Source organism: Lathyrus oleraceus, unplaced genomic scaffold (assembly GCF_024323335.1).
Source record: "Lathyrus oleraceus cultivar Zhongwan6 unplaced genomic scaffold, CAAS_Psat_ZW6_1.0 chrUn0152, whole genome shotgun sequence".
Lineage (NCBI taxonomy): Eukaryota > Viridiplantae > Streptophyta > Magnoliopsida > Fabales > Fabaceae > Lathyrus > Lathyrus oleraceus.
In genome coordinates this window covers 29,467-53,585 of record NW_026112543.1, presented here as the reverse complement: position 1 = coordinate 53,585, position 24,119 = coordinate 29,467, and the positions used below count along the sequence as shown (strand labels likewise).

Sequence of the window (24,119 nt, the reverse complement as noted above, 5' to 3'; positions counted from 1 at the left end):
AAGATCGATCGACGATACAAAGTTTTGGATTAATTAATATTTTGTATAGTTAGAATGATTTGTTTTCATTTTTTTATAAATTAAGTGGTTATAGTTCATCAGGTAAAGCCATTTATTTGTTATACCATATTTCAATTTTTTTTAATAGTTAAATCATGTTATGGTCTCCTAGTACCTGCATTACATGTTTTACTTTTTTAAATGATAATTCATTTAATATAATATATTAAAATAGAATAGTATGGTTTTGAGCCGTACATTTAGAGCTGTTAAAATGACTAGCTCATAAGGATCACTCTGTCTGGCTCGAAAAATCATAGAGTTAAAGCTTTAAAATTAGAGCTTGTATTTTTTTGAAGCATTTAATTCGACACTCCCTCACTTAGACCTGACACCCTCCATCACGTATGAAAAGACGACATTGCCCTTGTAAAATCATTTTCAAAATTTTCACAATTTATAGTGCAAAAGTGTGAATTATATATTTTACTTAAATCAGATATTTAATATATTTTATTAATATATATATATATATATATATATATATATATATATATATATATATATATATATATATATATAAATTTTTATTAATATGTAATTTTAAATTTAGAGTAATAACAAAAAAATTAAATATTTATTATTTTCATTATTGAATTTAATTTGTGAACAACTTTAAATATATTAGTGGTTCTCCAAAAAAGAAAAAAAATTAATTGTAGTTTATTGTAAATATTTTATCAAGATTCAGTTTATTTATTAGTATCATAAATAAACATTTTTTTGATAGACTAGATTAATTTTTTATGATTCAAATGAATTTTATTTTAATACTTTAATTAATGGCCTTCATATAGTATAATATATGCTACATGGTGATGCATTATTTTTAATAAATATTGATTATAGTCATCTAATATCTACGTTTATTATTTGTAATTTACCAACAATATGAAGAATATTATTTTGATTATAAAAAGAATAAATATAATTATTTGTAAATATGAATAAAATTTTGTACAAAATGATCTTTTTTATATTGATTATTTCCTATGTTATATTTAAAAAAAATTGATATGAATATTTATAAAATAATAATATTAATAATAATAATAATATAAGTAAACCATGTATATTGATTATAAATTGCAAATTATAATGTAATTGGAATCCAATGAACCGTTAATTATCATAAAAATAATTATTAAACGTGTAAAATATGGTTGTCATAATATTAAATGAATATTAACTCTTAATTATGATAAAATTAAATTAGTCAATTACTTAATATATGTAAGTAAACAACCATATCAATCCGTTTTAAACGGTATGAGTTGTGAGTGATAATAAATCTTAAACCATTATAAAATTTTATTATTATATTCACCAAAATGTGTAACTCAGGTCCATCAATTCATCAATTTTCTTTCATGATTTAAAAAATAGTCTCTTATATTTATTGTCCTTATTTCATGAGTTTTTTTAAATGATATAAATGTTTATAATAATGTTAATATCCATCTTTATTAAATTATTTATAAAAATAAAATATTTTGTTTGTGTAACATTTTATTGTGTGCTATTAATATTTAAAATAAAATTTTATATGTATTAATTTTGTTAATATTTAGAAATAAAGTAATATATTTATTATTCATATGCATCATTCAGTTAAGAATAATAACGTGAATTATATTTTTTTTAGTTATTTATGATATTCATTATTTAATTTTTAAAATGACATTATATTCATTATTTATACTTTTTTGATAAATAATAATATTAATGGTTAAATGAAAATGTAGAGAAATTGTTTTATTATAATTTGATTAAATTTTTATTGTTAATAAATATTTCAATTTAGTTCACATATGAATGTTATAATTTTATATTGTCATTAGGAAATAAATAGTTGTAAATTTGATGTGAATAAAAATTAAAAATTAAATTAATTTACAGATGATTAGTCAAAAGTAAAATGTAATAGACGTCAATTAGTTTTTCAATTTTTAGTTGTAATGGTAATAATAAAAAATTTAAATAATTTTTATAGTCATTACTGCATTTAATTGGGAACAACTTTACATATAATTTTTTATAAATATTCTATCAGCATTCAGTTTTTTTAATGATGACATTAAATTTTATGACATTAATGTTTTGAATAACTTTTTACAGTGATTTATGACGTTTTGTCTTTAAAATAGTTTCCCTTTCTTCATTATTAGTGTCAAATAAAATTTATTTCTATTATTAGTTCTATAAAGATTTCTTATTCGAGATTAAAATTGCACATATCAAAGAATTTAAAATAAATTGAAATTAGTTTCAATGGAATAAAAATTTTATAAATAATTCCAATTTGTGACTAGTACTTATCAAATCTTTGCTCAATAATCTGATTTGGTCTTGTAGTCCAAATAACTTTGTACCATGATGTATATGAATAATAGTTACTAGATAGGACCGCGTGATGCACCGGGGTTTTAGAAGACCGTGCGGTAGTAAATAGAAGTTGTTGAAATAATAATACTTTATTTATGGTAGATATTATTTTATTATAAAAACTCTATAATATAGATAATAAGATTATCATAAAAAGAAAATAGTCTAATTTTAATTGAACTATACATTTATAAATAATGGAAATGAAGGCGAAACATAATTAAATTTTAAAATAAAAGGAATCTTCAAAATTGGAATCAATTTTTATGGTTTTTGTTATTGTTTTTCTTGGATGAGATTTTGTTGTTTCTTTGTTTTGCTTTAATAGATTTTCGACTCTTTAATTTGTGTATGAGAAGTGACTCGTCCACAGGATAATATATGAAGATCATTGTTGCTATTATTATTTTTAGAATTCCCTTTGATATATTTTCATCATCTGATGATGTTATGATTAGCCTTCGCTCAGCACTAAGTTGTTGTGTTGTTGTTCCTCTTCTTCTTATTCTTCTTGGTGATCTTCTTTATTTTAAATCATTGTGGTGATATGGACTTCTATATGTTAAGTATATTGTTAGTATTCATAAAATTAGTAGTATATTTGTATGATTGTAGTACAAATTTAATTACATGTTAAAATGTATTTTCAGAATTGATTCTTGTAAAATAGCGGTTGGTACAAAAGTTCGTGATATTGTGTAAATTTGCAATCCTTCTTTTAAGTTTTTTATAGACAATTTTATTTCAAAAATAAGAGTACATGACAGAGGTTATGTAGAATTGATGGTGTAAACATGTTAGGTTGTTGTTGCAAGAGCATTTGAGCTGTTGTATTTAGTAGCTTTTGGGTCTCTTGATCAAAAATGTCAAAGTGGCTTTAGCGGTTTCATCGGACATTTTCAGCATTATTTTGAACTTGTGATTACATGCTTTTTTTATATTATATTACTAATAATAATTTGATAAAATGGTTTATGATTGCAAATGTCTAACCTTGTTTTGGATACTTAGAAGGTGTTTCACACAAAGTAAATTTCAATTTATGGGCTTTTTGTTAACCTCTTCATACTGTTTGCACATTCAATATAATGCCATCCAAACGTATCATCAATTTCATTTATAGTTGATAAAACTATGAAGAAAACCTCTCATGTTTAGAAGTTTAGAAAAATTTGGAAGTAAAATAACTTTAGAATTGTATTTCAAAAGAGTTGTTTAAATAAAATTTATAGTGTACTTGTGTATCTGACTCTAGTGTCATTGCCATTATGACAATAAAAGTTGAGTTGATGAAGTATTCATCTGTGGAATAAAATTTAGATTTATTTATGAAAATGGTAATATTTGAGTGAATAAAATATCTATAACGTTTAAATATATAGTTACCTCTAAACATATTCACTGTTGTAGAGGTGATTGCAACAATGGCGCTTCTTTCTGGTTGACTTGTCATCAAATTTTCAAAGTTTTACACAATGTGACCTTAACAATTATGTTTAGAATATAAGATTAATTTTAATTTAGTATACTTAATTTATATATGAATATATGAATAGGAAAATATGTGTAGTTGAAATCTTACTCTTGTAGCCTCAATTTAAGTCTGGGAATTTTTGTAGGTTTTTCTTGTAAGTAAACATTTTCTTCATGTCCAAGGGCATGAAGCACTCCATTTATGTCTAAAAAGAAACATAAACGTAGTTGTATAATATAATTTATATTATTGTAGGGTAACTTGTGTATAACACTACCAGAGAGAACATTGTTGTCTCCAACTCTTTTTGAAATTATTTCGATGACAACAAATTCAAAAGAATGGTGTGAAATTGTGGATTTTGAGTATTGAATACTTGTTAACAGTAGTCATTTGTAAAAACCATGATGTTTTTAAGTCTTTGACTCTTTTGTATGTTTCATTTTCCCGAACTATTTCTATACTTTTCATGGTATATAAGTTTTCTTCTTGTATCAATTAGTGGTATAAAATATTTGTTTATCATTGCATCTCTGAAGGAAAAAATATATAGCAATAAATATTGAAATCAATTATTTTTTAAAGAAAAAATAATAATATTTAATATTTAGAATATAAAAGTATATTTTGTTAAGAACAAATACAATATTTGGGATAAAGAGTTAATACCTTCTCATCTAACAAAATCATTTTTATGAATGTTAAGATCTAAGATTAAATTTTCAATTGCTGATTGTATGGTAATATGATATATAGTGAATCTGATAGTTGTTATGGTGAGGTATTAAAAAAAATTAACAGATTGTTATTTATATAAAACAGTGTGTTTATGACTTTTCTTATGACAGTAACGTATTAAAAATTAAATGCAATTGTGATAATAATAAATGAATATTTTTATTATCATTATTTCATGGTGATGTGATGTCTTCTTCATTCATTCACTAATAAGTATAACAATGGATAGTTTGTTGTAAGCCGACATCAGGGTCGCCCATGTGCATGTGCTGCAGCACAGGGCCATAAATATTAGAGGGCCCAATTTTTGAAAATTTCAATTTTTTTAATAAATATCAATAAAAATGAATAAAATGTTATTAAAAAAACTCAATAATCGAAAAAAATTTACGATAAAAACTCATACATAAAAATCAAGATTGATCAAAACTCAAAATAAATATAATTAAATTTATTTTTAATTTATATATAAATGTATTTTAATATATTTTTTTTAATTATTATAATTATGTTTTAAAAAAATGGGCCCATTTTTGTAATTAAAACGGGGCCTCCGATATAATTGGGTCGACCCTGGCCGTCATCAAACATGATTGTATCATCAGAGAATACTGTGTTTTTTACTTTACTAGATCATCAGAGTGTATTGTTATTACACAATGTGATGTTTACAAAACAAAAGACACCCTTATTGCATTCTGAAACCTTTACTGTGTGTTATAGTACCAAATCTTGTGGCATATATTCTAAGTATTATTTCTTGACTTTCTTATTGAAATTCTGAATTTGTTATATACCTCTGGATTTTATGAACATTTGCAGCATCTAGAAAGTGTAAGATTCAGACTCAGTTCGACCAAGGGCTTTATATATATGTGACTATAGAAGCTGACTGAAGGTTTTGTTGACTAAGCCTTATATGTGTTTAAAATAGTTACATATTAATTTAATCAGTTATGTGCTCAACTTTAAAGGTGCTTGAGATAAAAGTTGCATATTTCTATAGTTAAAATATTAATATGCTTATTTTTTGGGTATGTTATATTAAAATTTCTCAATAAATTATTATTTTTATAAATAAAGCGATCTTATTCTTATTATTCTTTGAACGGTTGATAATTAAATAGACCGAATAATGATTTTATCTTAGATAATGTAAAATAATTTTTTTTTTAAGTTCAGAATTTTAATTTGGTATTTATACATTTCTCTTTTATAATTCTATTTATCTGACTTAATGTCTCATTAGTTTTTTTTTATACTTTTATTTATCTGACTTAATGTCACATTAGTTTTTTTAAACAATTTTAAAAACAAATTTAATATTTTCAGAAATAAAAGAAGACATTCGGAAAGCGGTAACGAACATTCTGATATCGTCATCAGTTAGTTTTCATCCATTTGAATTTGTTTTAAGTAACTAATAGAGGTTCAATGTCTAAATTTAGTGTATGGCGGAAGCGGATATACGTAATGTTTATTACACAAAAAAACTATCATCAAAAAGCAACCATAATGTCAGCATAGATCATGAAAAATAGAGCATTCTGTAAAATAGTAGCAACAAACAATGTAAACTGCATTTGCCAGCTCTAATACATCATTGTTCATCATAACTTGCATGTTATTCACGTAAAAGAAAAAACATAGTATTTAAATGAGAAGAAAAAAAATACATTAACATAAGAAACTAATCAAGAGAAGAAATAACAGTAAAAGAAAAGATGGAGATGGCAAATTATGCATGTTATAATGTATCATTTAGTCCTTCAAACAATATCTGGATGGCTGATGATATTATGATAAAACATGTTCCTCTTTTGTGTCTCCAAATTGCTTATGATATTTTGGTTTCTCGGCTTTTCTACTTCGTCCTTAAGCCCCTTCATGTGCCCCTCATTATTGCGCAGGTGTTGGTAAGTATTCATTCATCATATATTTCTTTCTTTCTTTTGCCAGTAAATTTGAATCATCAATACACATGATAGTTAGTCACATTGAATTTTCAACATAAAAACATATAAAAGTTTATACATTAAGACTGCCATAAAAACATATAAAAGTTCATACATTAAGACTTCCATAAAAACATATAAAAGTTCATACATTAAGACTGCGTTTCATAAATGAGAGATAAAAAAATATAATAATTCCTGAATTTTATATAATGCAGGCTGGTTTTACTCTGAGTCCAAGTCTCTTGGGAAATTTTGAATGGGTATTTTCCTTGTTTTATAGTCAATATGGAATCCTAGCCGTTGAAACCTTTGCAAACTTAGGAATAATGTACTATGTGTTCCTAAGTGGTTTAGAAATGAATTCAGACACCATCTTAAGATCAAGGAAGAAAGGTACAAGCATAGCAATTGCCGGCATTGTGACGCCAATGTTATTTGGTGTTGGATTTCTAGCTCTACAACAAAAACTTATAGATAAAAATGATGTTTTCGCACAAACACCAAAAGAAAATCAAGGCGAAGCATATTTATTCTGGTGTTTAGCACTTTCTGTAACAGGTTTCCCTGTCCTTGCAAGAATCTTAGCTAATCTTAAACTTTTATATACAAAGCTTGGAAAAGATGCATTGACAGCAGCTATGTTAACCGATGCATATGGTTGGGTTATGTTTACCTTGTTGATTCCTTATTCGACTAGAGGTGGAAAGCCTTATCTCTCAGTAATCTCTACTTTGATGTTCATAGTTTTTTGCTTTGCTGTGGTGAGACCTATCCTTACTCCAATCATTGAACACAGAACAAGTATGAACACGTGGCGAAAATCACACCTGTTGGACGTGTTGACGGGAGTGTGTATTTGTTCGTACATTACGGATTCTCTCGGTACACATCCTATTGTTGGAGCTTTTGTGTTTGGATTAATTTTGCCTCATGGAAAGTTTGCTGATGTGGTTTTGGAATTGTCGGCCGATTTTGTTTCTGAGATTCTGTGTCCTGTTTACTTTGCTGGATTTGGTTTTAGACTCAACTTGCCTTTCCTTTTGAAGCAAAAGAATGCGGGTTTAATGTTTTTGGTTATGCTTTTGTTATGCATACCTAAAGTTTTGAGCTCTGTGATTGTCACTTTCTTCTTCGGTATGCCTGCCCGAGATGGAGTTGCCATTGGATTGCTTCTCAACACCAAGGGTATCATGGCTGTCATACTACTGAATATTGCTTGGGACAAAAGGGTAATTTTAAACTACCATTTTTCTATTATTGCATGATTTAAATCAAACAGCCTTTTAACCAACTTACTTTTTTTTCTTTTTTCTTTACAGATTTTGGATCCATATACTTTCATGGTTATGATGCTTGCTATTATAGTAATGACTGTAATGGTTTCTCCCTTGATCAATGCAATATACAAACCAAAATTCCGATTCATGCAATCGCAATTAAGGACCGTGCAAAAACTGAGGTTCGATGTGGAGCTTCGAATCGTCGCTTGTGTCCACAATGCTAAACATGCCAATAACATGATCCATGTCATTGAAGCCACAAATGCTACTAGACTTTCACCTATACATGTATCAGTAGCTCACTTAGTTCAACTCACTAGACATGGCACAGCTATTCTTGTTTCACAAATGGATAATTCAAACAGCACGATTGGTGGCGCAGAAGCAACCAACTATGGATCACAATTAGAGTTTGAGAGCATAACTAATGCATTTGAAAAACTCGTAGAACAATACAATGCGATTAGGTTTGACATATCAAGTGTTGTCTCGTCCTACACAACTATCCATGAGGACATTTACAATGTTGCCGAAGAGAAACGCGCCAGCCTAATTCTCCTTCCCTTTCACAAAGACTACTCAACAATAGAAGATGCTCCAGAAATAATCCACAATGAACATTGTGAGATAAACAAAAATGTTCTACAAAAAGCACCTTGTTCGGTAGGGATCTTTGTGGATCGCGGTTTAGGATCGTTGTTAGAAATAAAATTACGCATTATAATGATTTTCATCGGTGGACCTGACGACCGTGAAGCCTTGTCTATTGCATGGAGAATGGCGGGGCATCCAGGAACACAATTACATGTTGTGAGGATCAATCTGTTAGGTAAGGCTGCAGAAGAAACAAAACTAAAAATGGAAAAAAGCAAGTCTCGTCATGGAATGTTGTCGACGGTTATAGACAATGTGATGCAAAAAGAGTTGGATGAAGAGTGTATAATTTCCTTTAGGCACAAAGCAGTGAACAATAACGATTCAATTCTTTACTCAGAGAAGGAAGTCCATTCGAATACGGGCGAAGAGATTCCAACGCTTCTTAACGATATTGATAAACCTGGATATGATTTGTACATTGTTGGACAAGGAAGCGGTAAGAACTCGGTGATTTTTTCGAGGTTGTTGGAATGGTGCGACCATCCTGAACTTGGTGTTATAGGTGACATATTGGCTTCAACTAGCTTTGGTACGCAATCTTCTGTGCTTATTGTGCAACAATATTTGGTTGGAAGAAAACGCGTTATGAGAAAATGTCATGAAGTGAAAACTGGTACTGAAAATTTGTAAAAGATCGATCGACGATACAAAGTTTTGGATTAATTAATATTTTGTATAGTTAGAATGATTTGTTTTCATTTTTTTATAAATTAAGTGGTTATAGTTCATCAGGTAAAGCCATTTATTTGTTATACCATATTTCATTTTTTTTAATAGTTAAATCATGTTATGGTCTCCTAGTACCTGCATTACATGTTTTAATTTTTTAAATGATAATTCATTTAATATAATATATTAAAATAGAATAGTATGGTTTTGAGCCGTACATTTAGAGCTGTTAAAATGACTAGCTCATAAGGATCACTCTGTCTGGCTCGAAAAATCATAGAGTTAAAGCTTTAAAATTAGAGCTTGTATTTTTTTGAAGCATTTAATTCGACACTCCCTCACTTAGACCTGACACCCTCCATCACGTATGAAAAGACGACATTGCCCTTGTAAAATCATTTTCAAAATTTTCACAATTTATAGTGCAAGAGTGTGAATTATATATTTTACTTAAATTAGATATTTAATATATTTTATTAAATTATATATATATATATATATATATATATATATATATATATATATATATATATATATATATATATATATATATATATAAATTTTTATTAATATGTAATTTTAAATTTAGAGTAATAACAAAAAAATTAAATATTTATTATTTTCATTATTGAATTTAATTTGTGAACAACTTTAAATATATTAGTGGTTCTCCAAAAAAGAAAAAAAATTAATTGTAGTTTATTGTAAATATTTTATCAAGATTCAGTTTATTTATTAGTATCATAAATAAACATTTTTTTTGATAGACTAGATTAATTTTTTATGATTCAAATGAATTTATTTTAATACTTTAATTAATGGCCTTCATATAGTATAATATATGCTACATGGTGATGCATTATTTTTAATAAATATTGATTATAGTCATCTAATATCTACGTTTATTATTTGTAATTTACCAACAATATGAAGAATATTATTTTGATTATAAAAAGAATAAATATAATTATTTGTAAATATGAATAAAATTTTGTACAAAATGATCTTTTTTATATTGATTATTTCCTATGTTATATTTAAAAAAATTTTGATATGAATATTTATAAAATAATAATATTAATAATAATAATAATATAAGTAAACCATGTATATTGATTATAAATTGCAAATTATAATGTAATTGGAATCCAATGAACCGTTAATTATCATAAGAATAATTATTAAACGTGTAAAATATGGTTGTCATAATATTAAATGAATATTAACTCTTAATTATGATAAAATTAAATTAGTCAATTACTTAATATATGTAAGTAAACAACCATATCAATCCGTTTTAAACGGTATGAGTTGTGAGTGATAATAAATCTTAAACCATTATAAAATTTTATTATTATATTCACCAAAATGTGTAACTCAGGTCCATCAATTCATCAATTTTCTTTCATGATTTAAAAAATAGTCTCTTATATTTATTGTCCTTATTTCATGAGTTTTTTTTAAATGATATAAATGTTTATAATAATGTTAATATCCATCTTTATTAAATTATTTACAAAAATAAAATATTTTGTTTGTGTAACATTTTATTATGTGCTATTAATATTTAAAATAAAATTTTATATGTATTAATTTTGTTAATATTTAGAAATAAAGTAATATATTTATTATTCATATGCATCATTCAGTTAAGAATAATAACGTGAATTATATTTTTTTTAGTTATTTATGATATTCATTATTTAATTTTTAAAATGACATTATATTCATTATTTATACTTTTTTGATAAATAATAATATTAATGGTTAAATGAAAATGTAGAGAAATTGTTTTATTATAATTTGATTAAATTTTTTATTAAATTTTTATTGTTAATAAATATTTCAATTTAGTTCACATATGAATGTTATAACTTTATATTGTCATTAGGAAATAAATAGTTGTAAATTTGATGTGAATAAAAATTAAAAATTAAATTAAATTACAGATGATTAGTCAAAAGTAAAATGTAATAGACGTCAATTAGTTTTTCAATTTTTAGTTGTAATGGTAATAATAAAAAATTTAAATATTTTTTATATTCATTACTGCATTTAATTGGGAACAACTTTACATATAATTTTTTATAAATATTCTATCAGCATTCAGTTTTTTTAATGATGACATTAAATTTTATGACATTAATGTTTTGAATAACTTTTTACAGTGATTTATGACGTTTTGTCTTTAAAATAGTTTCCCTTCTTCTATTATTAGTGTCAAATAAAATTTATTTTTTTAAAAGACTAAAATTAACTTTTTTTATTATAGATTAAAATTTAAATTTTGTTGATTTAAATTAAATTGTGATAGATCAATTTAATAACTATTAATTATGAATAATTTCGAGACTAATATTTGTTTTTATTGAATATTTATCTTAGTAACTTTTTTATACCGTGTAATTCTATTAATGTTAGAGACAGTGATTAATATATATAATACATTGTACATATTTCCTATGCCTCTAATTGTAAAGGTGTAAAATTTAATTCTCATAATAATATAAAATGTTCAGTTTTTGTTGAATATAATATAATATATATGTTTACTATTTATAATTTAGTTCTTATAATAATATAAAATTTTATATCTATGTTTATTATTTCTAATTTAAATAAAATTAATTATATTATTAAAAATAATAAATATAATTAACTATTAACATGAATAAAATAATATATAAAATGACCGCTTTTATTTATTTTCATATTGATTGTATCCTATGTTATATTAAAAAAAATTATATGAATATTCATAATAATATTAATATATAAGTAAATGTTGTACTTTGGTAATTTTTTGTTATGCTCCTTTGTAATGCTATTAATATTTGAGATAAAAATCTTATATGTATATTTTTTTAAAATTGAGTAAAGTAAAAATAGTATATTTATTATTTGTACAAAAATAATATTGACCAAAAAATGTATAAAACTATATTTTCCTATAATATTTATAATACAAATTAAATAAATTATGATTCATCATACCAACTAAAAACAATGAGTCAATGACTTTAAAAATACTTAAAAGCGAGTTCTTATTTTAGTTAATAAATTATGATTCAATATTCATTATAATGTGGTATTGGAGAATTAGGGAAAGTGAAAAAGGGGTTTGGGTAGAAAAAGAGTCAAAGAATGGGTGTTGAAAGATAATGGTGTTTTGATTAGTGGTTTAGTAAAAGGTATTCACATAAGCTAATAGGATGATGTGGACTATTTTTTAGGAAGTCAGTGTTAAGTGTTGCAAAATTATTTGAAGCATTAAATTTAATATATATAAATAGATAGAGAAAGAGTCAAAGAATGGGTGTTGGAAGATAATGGTGTTTTGATTAGTGGTTTAGTAGAAGGTATACACATAAGCTAATAGGATGATGTGGACTATTTTTTAGGAATTCAGTGTTAACTGTCGCAAAATTATTTGAAGCATTAGATTTAATATATATAAATAGATTAGTGAAACTAAAATACTTATACAAACGATCAAAGTCATTCCATCCCCTACGGTCCAAAGATTTAAATCTTGTTAATATTCAGAACTATTCATGAACATCACAGCAAATATGATTAAAATGTTAGTAGCTCCCACGTAAATAAGTAGCTATGGCACAGCTACAACATGCGAGTTTGCTAAAATATATAAACCAGAACCAGTCCCAACAAAAAGCAGAAAAAATGGGGTTGGTATGTAATACTACTCCTAAACTTTCTAATATAAGACCTGATCCCACAAAGACTATAAGGAAATCATGCAGCGGTTTAGACAGATCCATTATATGTAATAAAAAAAGACAAAGAAATAGAAATATCATGACCTTATTGATATGACCAAGATTTTTTTTTATATACTTCAATTTTTTTTTTGCATTGAAAAACCTAAGTAGTTTAAATTGTTGTCCAATAATACTTGGTTAGCTCGTAGAATCTGTACTATCAATTTCAGTGATCTCTTTTAGTGATCTAGCTTGCTAGAAGGATCAATTTCAATGTGATAGATATAGCAAGGTGTATAGGAGGACACATAGGAAGAGAGAGTTGGGGAATAATTCCACTCCCACTCAAAATTAATTATGTTAGCAGCACATGGGAGAGGTGGCAGAAGAGAGAGAATCAGGGAATGTTCCCTTGTCAGTATGCATGATTTAAGTCTCAATTCCCTAGGAGAGATAAGGATGGGAGGAAGAAGTACAAGGTGATGAAAAATTAAAGGCTATAGTGCAGGTCCTGCTAGCAGATCCTAGTAGCCAAACTGGTTTTCAGCTCAAAGGTGGTAGGTTGTATCATGAAGGCAGAATAGTGGTTCCAAAGCAATCACCCAGATTTGCTTGGATCTTACATGAGTTCCATGATACTGTTGTGGAAGGGAACTCAGGATACCTAAGGACTTACAAAAAAAATTCTAGTGTGGTGTATTGGGAGGGTATGAGAAAGAGGATATAAGAGTATGTGCAGGCTTGTGAAGTGTGTCAAAGGAATAAGTATCAAACCTTGAGCCATGGAGGATTGCTACAACATTTGCGTATACCAACACAGACATGGAGTAACATTTCTATGGACTTCATGTGTGAGGGTTGCCTAAGGTGTATGGAGTGGATATTGTGATGATAGTGGTGGATAGATTGACAAAATATGCTCATTTCCTTCATATGAGCCATCCTTATACTGCTAAGAACATTACTGACTTATTCATAAAATAAGTGGTCAGGCTACATGGTTTCCCTATCTCCATAGTCTCTGATAGAGATAAGGTTTTTTTAAAGTAATTTCTGGTCTTAATTGTTTAAACAGGCAGGTAATGGATTGAAGTACAATAGTGCTTACCGTCCTCAGTCAGATGGGAAAATTGAGGTGGCAATAGGTGTTTAGAGACTTATTTGAGATGTGCGACTGAGCTTAAACCAAAATAGTGGCCAAAATGGTTGGCTTGGGCAGTTTAGTACAATACCAATTACCATGCATCCTTGAATGCCACTCCTTTTGAAGTCTTATATGGAAGAACCCCACCAATGTTAGTAAGAGGGGATACTCCATTTTCGGTAGTAGATGAAGTCAACAAGTTGACTGCTGAGAGGAATGTTATGCTCAGAGAGTTGCAGGAGTAGTTGCTGAAGGCACAAGATTTGATTATAAAAAGAATAAATATAATTATTTATAAATATGAATAAAATTTTGTACAAAATGATTTTTTTATATTGATTGTTTCCCATGTTATATTTAAAAAAGTTGATATGAATATTAATAATAATAGTAATAGTAATAATAAGAATATATAAGTAAACCATGTATATTGATTATAAATTGCAAATTATAATGCAATTGGAATCCAATGAACGGTTAATTATAATAAAATTAATTATTAAACATGTAAAACATGCTTGTAATAATAATAAATGAATATTAATTCTTAATTATGATAAAATTAAATTAGTCAATTACTTAATATGTAAGTAAACAACCATATCAATCCGTTTTAAATGGTATAAGTTGTGAGTGATAATAAATCTTAGACCATTATAAAGTTTTATTATTATATTCACCAAAATGTGTAACTCAGGTCCATTAATTCATCCGTTTTCTTTAATGATTTAAAAAATAGTCTATTATATTTATTGTCATTATTTCATGAGTTTTTCTTAAATGATATAAATGTTTATAATAATGTTAATATCCATCTTTATTAAATTATTTATAAAAGTAAAATATTTTGTTTGCGTAACATTTTATTATGTGCTATTAACATTTAGGTACAATATATTAAGTAAAATAGAAATAGAAAAGGGGAAAACAGAATTCTAGGAGGGATAATTTATCTTTTCCTAGAGTGATTCTTTATTGTTTATGTCAAAATAGATACGTAGTGAAGGAATGACCAAATAAAAAAGAGTGGGAATTGAATTCACCAAATACAAGTTTCTTAATTAACTTTAAAAAAAAAGAATTGAATCATGAGTCTATATTAGAAATATATTTCTATTAAGATTATATTTTCATTCACATCCTAAAAAAGGAAATGGAATTTTTTGAAACATAGAATAAAGTTATGTATTGACTCACTTTCAAAAATATTCTGATTATTAAAAACTCAACGGGACCCACTCGAATTCATCAAAGAAAGAGTGGATCACTGTAGAGTTCTTATGCTTTCATTTTGAAAAAGAAATTCATCTCATTATTAGAGGGATGATCCCAATCCGGAATATGAACCTTAAAAGAAAATACCAGTTAAACCAATCACAATAATAGCGGTTATAGTACCTACTATCCAAAGAGGAATTCTTCCAGTAGTATTGGCCATTTATCCTACTTTCCTCCATATTTGATCAAGTAGTTATTCATACTAGAGACCTAAACAATCATATATATAATTATGAAATGATATCCTTCCGAATAGGATAAGAGAATTCCTAGTATATATATATATATATATATATATATATATATATATATATATATATATATATATATATATATATATATTCTCATTTCTTATATTAATTGATGAATTAATTGAAGAAATAAATTGAGAATAAAAAAGAAAGTACAAAAATGAGTAATAAACCCCAGTAGAGACTGATACGATTGAATTCAACATTTTGTTCATTTGTGTTTGATTGTGTCATAGTTCTGTAATTCAGATTAGGTTTATCGTTGGATGAACTGCATTGCTCATATTGATCCCAAAAAAGAAACGGTGGATACCGTTAGTGAACAGCCAACCATCGGACTCTAAAAAATTGATAGGTCCTATCTATGGTCATTGGAGCCTCCTAAAAAGATTAACTAAATTCATCGAGTTGTTCCAAAATCAAAATGGCCAATTATTAAAGGAATTCCTTGTCGGGTTTCTATAAAATACTCGTCTGGATGGAGGCTTCCAAATATATCGTAAGTTCAACCCAAGCTGACAAATAACCATACCACAATGAATATGGAGGGTATAGTAATGCTATGGCTAACCTAATATCTAATATTGGTAATAATATCAGAAAAAGAACATTCTCATGTGCTTCCAGACATGTGGAGCTCCACATATTCTTATATAGTTAAAAATAAGTGACGATTAGTGACGAGATCAAGTACTACAAAATAGTTTTTCTTTTTTTTTTTCTGGTTTTTTGTTTCAAGGTACTGAATCAAAAATTCCTCAAAGTTTAAGACTATAGTAAGATTAGGGTTCTTTCCATTGATTATTAGCTTCAGACAAAATCTTGATTTCTATTATTAGTTCTATAAAGATTTCTTACTCGAGAGCTACGACAATTGCACATATCAAAGAAACTAAAATAATTATTGAAATTAGTTCAAATGGAAGAAAAAAATTTGTTGATAAATGAATTCCAATTTGCTGACTAGTACTTATCAAATCTTGCTCAATAATCTGATTTGGTCTTGTAGTCCAAATAACTTTGTACCATGATGTATATGAAATAATAGTTACTAGAATAGGACCCGCGTGATGCACCGGTGGTTTAGAAGACCGTGCGGGTAGTAAATAGAAGTTGTTGAAATAAAATAATACTTTATTTATGGTAGATATTATTTATTATAAAAACTCTATAATATAGATAATAAGATTATCATAACAAAAGAAAATAGTCTAATTTTAATTGAAAACTAATACATTTATAAATAATGGAAATGAAGGCGAAACATGAAATTAAATTTTAAAACATAAAAGGAATCTTCAAAATTGGAATCAATTTTTATGGTTTTTGTTATTGTTTTTCTTGGATGAGATTTTGTTGTTTCTTTGTTTTGCTTTAATAGATTTTCGACTCTTTAATTTGTGTATGAGAAGTGACTCGTCGTCACAGGATAATATATGAAGATCATTGTTGCTATTATTATTTTTAGAATTCCCTTTGATATATGTTTCATCATCTGATGATGTTATGATTAGCCTTCGCTCAGCACTAAGTTGTTGTTGTTGTTGTTGTTCCTCTTCTTCTTATTCTTCTTGGTGATCTTCTTTATTTTAAATCATTGTGGTGATATGGACTTCTATATGTGATAAGTATATTGTTAGTATTCATAAAATTAGTAGTATATTTGTATGATTGTAGTACAAATTTAATTACATGTTAAAATGTATTTTCAGAATTGATTCTTGTAAAATAGCGGTTGGTACAAAAGTTCGTGATATTGTGTAAATTTGCAATCCTTCTTTTAAGTTTTTTATAGACAATTTTATTTCAAAAATAAGAGTACGATGACAGAGGTTATGTAGAATTGATGGTGTAAACATGTTAGGTTGTTGTTGCAAGAGCATTTGAGCTGTTGTATTTAGTAGCTTTTGGGTCTCTTGATCAAAAATGTCAAAGTCGCTTTAGCGGTTTCATCGGACATTTTCAGCATTATTTTGAACTTGTGATTACATGCTTTTTTTATATTATATTACTAATAATAATTTTGATAAAATGGTTTATGATTGCAAATGTCTAACCTTGTTTTGGATACTTAGAAGGTGTTTCACACAAAGTAAATTTCAATTTATGGGCTTTTTGTTAAACTTCTTCATACTGTTTGCACATTCAATATAATGCCATCCAAACGTATCATCAATTTCATTTATAGTTGATAAAACTATGAAGAAAACCTCTCATGTTTAGAAGTTTAGAAAAATTTGGAAGTAAAATAACTTTAGAATTGTATTTTCAAAAGAGTTGTTTAAATAAAATTTATAGTGTACTTGTGTATCTGACTCTAGTGTCATTGCCATTATGACAATAAAAGTTGAGTTGATGAAGTATTCATCTGTGGAATAAAAATTTAGATTTATTTATGAAAATGGTAATATTTTGAGTGAATAAAATATCTATAACGTTTAAATATATAGTTACCTCTAAACATATTCACTGTTGTAGAGGTGATTGCAACAATGGCGCTTCTTTCTGGTTGACTTGTCATCAAATTTTCAAAGTTTTACACAATGTGACCTTAACAATTATGTTTAGAATATAAGATTAATTTTAATTTAGTATACTTAATTTATATATGAATATATGAATAGGAAAATATGTGTAGTTGAAATCTTACTCTTGTAGCCTCAATTCAAGTCTGGGAATTTTTGTAGGTTTTTCTTGTAAGTAAACATTTTCTTCATGTCCAAGGGCATGAAGCACTCCATTTATGTCTAAAAAGAAACATAAACGTAGTTATATAATATAATTTATATTATTGTAGGGTAACTTGTGTATAACACTACCAGAGAGAACATTGTTGTCTCCAACTCTTTTTGAAATTATTTCTATGACAACAAATTCAAAATAATGGTGTGAAATTGTGGATTTTGAGTATTGAATACTTGTTAACAGTAGTCATTTGTAAAAACCATGATGTTTTTAAGTCTTTGACTCTTTTGTATGTTTCATTTTCCCGAACTATTTCTATACTTTTCATGGTATATAAGTTTTCTTCTTGTATCAATTAGTGGTATAAAATATTTGTTTATCATTGCATCTCTGAAGGAAAAAATATATAGCAATAAAATATTGAAATCAATTATTTTTTAAAGAAAAAATAATAATATTTAATATTTAGAATATAAAAGTATATTTTGTTAAGAACAAATACAATATTTGGGATAAAGAGTTAATACCTTCTCATCTAACAAAATCATTTTTATGAATGTTAAGATCTAAGATTAAATTTTCAATTGCTGATTGTATGGTAATATGAATATATAGTGAATCTGATAGTTGTTATGGTGAGGTATTAAAAAAAATTAACAGATTGTTATTTATATAAAACAGTGTGTTTATGACTTTTCTTATGACAGTAACGTATTAAAAATTAAATGCAATTGTGATAATAATAAATGAATATTTTTATTATCATTATTTCATGGTGATGTGATGTCTTCTTCATTCATTCACTAATAAGTATAACAATGGATAGTTTGTTGTAAGCCGACATCAGGGTCGCCCATGTGCATGTGCTGCAGCACAGGGCCATAAATATTAGAGGGCCCAAATTTTTGAAAATTTCAATTTTTTTTAATAAATATCAATAAAAATGAATAAAATGTTATTAAAAAAACTCAATAATCGAAAAAAATATTACGATAAAAACTCAATACATAGAAAAATCAAGATTGATCAAAACTCAAAATAAATATAATTAAATTTATTTTTAATTTATATATAAATGTATTTTTAATATATTTTTTTTAATTATTATAATTATGTTTTAAAAAAATGGGCCCATTTTTGTAATTAAAACGGGGCCTCCGATATAATTGGGTCGACCCTGGCCGTCATCAAACATGAGTTGTATCATCAGAGAATACTGTGTTTTTTACTTTACTAGATCATCAGAGTGTATTGTTATTACACAATGTGATGTTTACAAAACAAAAGACACCCTTATTGCATTCTGAAACCTTTACTGTGTGTTATAGTACCAAATCTTGTGGCATATATTCTAAGTATTATTTCTTGACTTTCTTATTGAAATTCTGAATTTGTTATATACCTCTGGATTTTATGAACATTTGCAGCATCTAGAAAGTGTAAGATTCAGACTCAGTTCGACCAAGGGCTTTATATATATGTGACTATAGAAGCTGACTGAAGGTTTTGTTGACTAAGCCTTATATGTGTTTAAAATAGTTACATATTAATTTAATCAGTTATGTGCTCAACTTTAAAGGTGCTTGAGATAAAAGTTGCATATTTCTATAGTTAAAATATTAATATGCTTATTTTTTGGGTATGTTATATTAAAATTTCTCAATAAATTATTATTTTTATAAATAAAGCGATCTTATTCTTATTATTCTTTATGAACGGTTGATAATTAAATAGACCGAATAATGATTTTATCTTAGATAATGTAAAATAATTTTTTTTTTAAGTTCAGAATTTTAATTTGGTATTTATACATTTCTCTTTTATAATTCTATTTATCTGACTTAATGTCTCATTAGTTTTTTTTATACTTTTATTTATCTGACTTAATGTCACATTAGTTTTTTTAAACAATTTTAAAAACAAATTTAATATTTTCAGAAATAAAAGAAGACATTCGGAAAGCGGTAACGAACATTCTGATATCGTCATCAGTTAGTTTTCATCCATTTGAATTTGTTTTAAGTAACTAATAGAGGTTCAATGTCTAAATTTAGTGTATGGCGGAAGCGGATATACGTAATGTTTATTACACAAAAAAACTATCATCAAAAAGCAACCATAATGTCAGCATAGATCATGAAAAATAGAGCATTCTGTAAAATAGTAGCAACAAACAATGTAAACTGCATTTGCCAGCTCTAATACATCATTGTTCATCATAACTTGCATGTTATTCACGTAAAAGAAAAAACATAGTATTTAAATGAGAAGAAAAAAAATACATTAACATAAGAAACTAATCAAGAGAAGAAATAACAGTAAAAGAAAAGATGGAGATGGCAAATTATGCATGTTATAATGTATCATTTAGTCCTTCAAACAATATCTGGATGGCTGATGATATTATGATAAAACATGTTCCTCTTTTGTGTCTCCAAATTGCTTATGATATTTTGGTTTCTCGGCTTTTCTACTTCGTCCTTAAGCCCCTTCATGTGCCCCTCATTATTGCGCAGGTGTTGGTAAGTATTCATTCATCATATATTTCTTTCTTTCTTTTGCCAGTAAATTTGAATCATCAATACACATGATAGTTAGTCACATTGAATTTTCAACATAAAAACATATAAAAGTTTATACATTAAGACTGCCATAAAAACATATAAAAGTTCATACATTAAGACTTCCATAAAAACATATAAAAGTTCATACATTAAGACTGCGTTTCATAAATGAGAGATAAAAAAATATAATAATTCCTGAATTTTATATAATGCAGGCTGGTTTTACTCTGAGTCCAAGTCTCTTGGGAAATTTTGAATGGGTATTTTCCTTGTTTTATAGTCAATATGGAATCCTAGCCGTTGAAACCTTTGCAAACTTAGGAATAATGTACTATGTGTTCCTAAGTGGTTTAGAAATGAATTCAGACACCATCTTAAGATCAAGGAAGAAAGGTACAAGCATAGCAATTGCCGGCATTGTGACGCCAATGTTATTTGGTGTTGGATTTCTAGCTCTACAACAAAAACTTATAGATAAAAATGATGTTTTCGCACAAACACCAAAAGAAAATCAAGGCGAAGCATATTTATTCTGGTGTTTAGCACTTTCTGTAACAGGTTTCCCTGTCCTTGCAAGAATCTTAGCTAATCTTAAACTTTTATATACAAAGCTTGGAAAAGATGCATTGACAGCAGCTATGTTAACCGATGCATATGGTTGGGTTATGTTTACCTTGTTGATTCCTTATTCGACTAGAGGTGGAAAGCCTTATCTCTCAGTAATCTCTACTTTGATGTTCATAGTTTTTTGCTTTGCTGTGGTGAGACCTATCCTTACTCCAATCATTGAACACAGAACAAGTATGAACACGTGGCGAAAATCACACCTGTTGGACGTGTTGACGGGAGTGTGTATTTGTTCGTACATTACGGATTCTCTCGGTACACATCCTATTGTTGGAGCTTTTGTGTTTGGATTAATTTTGCCTCATGGAAAGTTTGCTGATGTGGTTTTGGAATTGTCGGCCGATTTTGTTTCTGAGATTCTGTGTCCTGTTTACTTTGCTGGATTTGGTTTTAGACTCAACTTGCCTTTCCTTTTGAAGCAAAAGAATGCGGGTTTAATGTTTTTGGTTATGCTTTTGTTATGCATACCTAAAGTTTTGAGCTCTGTGATTGTCACTTTCTTCTTCGGTATGCCTGCCCGAGATGGAGTTGCCATTGGATTGCTTCTCAACACCAAGGGTATCATGGCTGTCATACTACTGAATATTGCTTGGGACAAAAGGGTAATTTTAAACTACCATTTTTCTATTATTGCATGATTTAAATCAAACAGCCTTTTAACCAACTTACTTTTTTTTCTTTTTTCTTTACAGATTTTGGATCCATATACTTTCATGGTTATGATGCTTGCTATTATAGTAATGACTGTAATGGTTTCTCCCTTGATCAATGCAATATACAAACCAAAATTCCGATTCATGCAATCGCAATTAAGGACCGTGCAAAAACTGAGGTTCGATGTGGAGCTTCGAATCGTCGCTTGTGTCCACAATGCTAAACATGCCAATAACATGATCCATGTCATTGAAGCCACAAATGCTACTAGACTTTCACCTATACATGTATCAGTAGCTCACTTAGTTCAACTCACTAGACATGGCACAGCTATTCTTGTTTCACAAATGGATAATTCAAACAGCACGATTGGTGGCGCAGAAGCAACCAACTATGGATCACAATTAGAGTTTGAGAGCATAACTAATGCATTTGAAAAACTCGTAGAACAATACAATGCGATTAGGTTTGACATATCAAGTGTTGTCTCGTCCTACACAACTATCCATGAGGACATTTACAATGTTGCCGAAGAGAAACGCGCCAGCCTAATTCTCCTTCCCTTTCACAAAGACTACTCAACAATAGAAGATGCTCCAGAAATAATCCACAATGAACATTGTGAGATAAACAAAAATGTTCTACAAAAAGCACCTTGTTCGGTAGGGATCTTTGTGGATCGCGGTTTAGGATCGTTGTTAGAAATAAAATTACGCATTATAATGATTTTCATCGGTGGACCTGACGACCGTGAAGCCTTGTCTATTGCATGGAGAATGGCGGGGCATCCAGGAACACAATTACATGTTGTGAGGATCAATCTGTTAGGTAAGGCTGCAGAAGAAACAAAACTAAAAATGGAAAAAAGCAAGTCTCGTCATGGAATGTTGTCGACGGTTATAGACAATGTGATGCAAAAAGAGTTGGATGAAGAGTGTATAATTTCCTTTAGGCACAAAGCAGTGAACAATAACGATTCAATTCTTTACTCAGAGAAGGAAGTCCATTCGAATACGGGCGAAGAGATTCCAACGCTTCTTAACGATATTGATAAACCTGGATATGATTTGTACATTGTTGGACAAGGAAGCGGTAAGAACTCGGTGATTTTTTCGAGGTTGTTGGAATGGTGCGACCATCCTGAACTTGGTGTTATAGGTGACATATTGGCTTCAACTAGCTTTGGTACGCAATCTTCTGTGCTTATTGTGCAACAATATTTGGTTGGAAGAAAACGCGTTATGAGAAAATGTCATGAAGTGAAAACTGGTACTGAAAATTTGTAAAAGATCGATCGACGATACAAAGTTTTGGATTAATTAATATTTTGTATAGTTAGAATGATTTGTTTTCATTTTTTTATAAATTAAGTGGTTATAGTTCATCAGGTAAAGCCATTTATTTGTTATACCATATTTCAATTTTTTTTAATAGTTAAATCATGTTATGGTCTCCTAGTACCTGCATTACATGTTTTAATTTTTTAAATGATAATTCATTTAATATAATATATTAAAATAGAATAGTATGGTTTTGAGCCGTACATTTAGAGCTGTTAAAATGACTAGCTCATAAGGATCACTCTGTCTGGCTCGAAAAATCATAGAGTTAAAGCTTTAAAATTAGAGCTTGTATTTTTTTGAAGCATTTAATTCGACACTCCCTCACTTAGACCTGACACCCTCCATCACGTATGAAAAGACGACATTGCCCTTGTAAAATCATTTTCAAAATTTTCACAATTTATAGTGCAAGAGTGTGAATTATATATTTTACTTAAATTAGATATTTAATATATTTTATTAAAATTATATATATATATATATATATATAAAAATTTTTATTAATATGTAATTTTAAATTTAGAGTAATAACAAAAAAATTAAATATTTATTATTTTCATTATTGAATTTAATTTGTGAACAACTTTAAATATATTAGTGGTTCTCCAAAAAAGAAAAAAAATTAATTGT

At 27.4% G+C, this 24,119-nt stretch overlaps 2 protein-coding genes across 2 annotated transcripts; both read left to right on the top strand.

Moving 5' to 3' along the window:
* Positions 1 to 6,381: 6,381 nt before the first annotated feature.
* On the top strand, positions 6,382 to 9,182 carry LOC127112541 (cation/H(+) antiporter 15). The gene is made up of 3 exons (XM_051046362.1): positions 6,382 to 6,573; positions 6,831 to 7,844; positions 7,935 to 9,182. The coding sequence occupies exons 1-3, from the start codon at positions 6,382 to 6,384 to the stop codon at positions 9,180 to 9,182; spliced, it is 2,454 nt and encodes an 817-aa protein (XP_050902319.1).
* An 11,449-nt stretch (positions 9,183 to 20,631) lies between these two features.
* On the top strand, positions 20,632 to 23,432 carry LOC127112540 (cation/H(+) antiporter 15). Its single transcript, XM_051046361.1, has 3 exons — positions 20,632 to 20,823; positions 21,081 to 22,094; positions 22,185 to 23,432. Exons 1-3 carry the CDS (start codon positions 20,632 to 20,634, stop codon positions 23,430 to 23,432), a joined length of 2,454 nt encoding a protein of 817 aa, XP_050902318.1.
* Positions 23,433 to 24,119: the final 687 nt, after the last annotated feature.

What these genes read in the sequence shown, in the direction of transcription:
- LOC127112540 (XM_051046361.1), top strand. Translation starts at nt 20,632, where the DNA reads ATGGAGATGGCAAATTATGCATGTTATAATGTATCATTTAGTCCTTCA. An exon ending in TCATTATTGCGCAGGTGTTG is followed by an intron (nt 20,824 to 21,080) that starts GTAAGTATTCAT and finishes TATATAATGCAG; the next exon opens with GCTGGTTTTACTCTGAGTCC. An exon ending in ATATTGCTTGGGACAAAAGG is followed by an intron (nt 22,095 to 22,184) that starts GTAATTTTAAAC and finishes TTTTCTTTACAG; the next exon opens with ATTTTGGATCCATATACTTT.
- LOC127112541 (XM_051046362.1), top strand. Translation starts at nt 6,382, where the DNA reads ATGGAGATGGCAAATTATGCATGTTATAATGTATCATTTAGTCCTTCA. An exon ending in TCATTATTGCGCAGGTGTTG is followed by an intron (nt 6,574 to 6,830) that starts GTAAGTATTCAT and finishes TATATAATGCAG; the next exon opens with GCTGGTTTTACTCTGAGTCC. An exon ending in ATATTGCTTGGGACAAAAGG is followed by an intron (nt 7,845 to 7,934) that starts GTAATTTTAAAC and finishes TTTTCTTTACAG; the next exon opens with ATTTTGGATCCATATACTTT.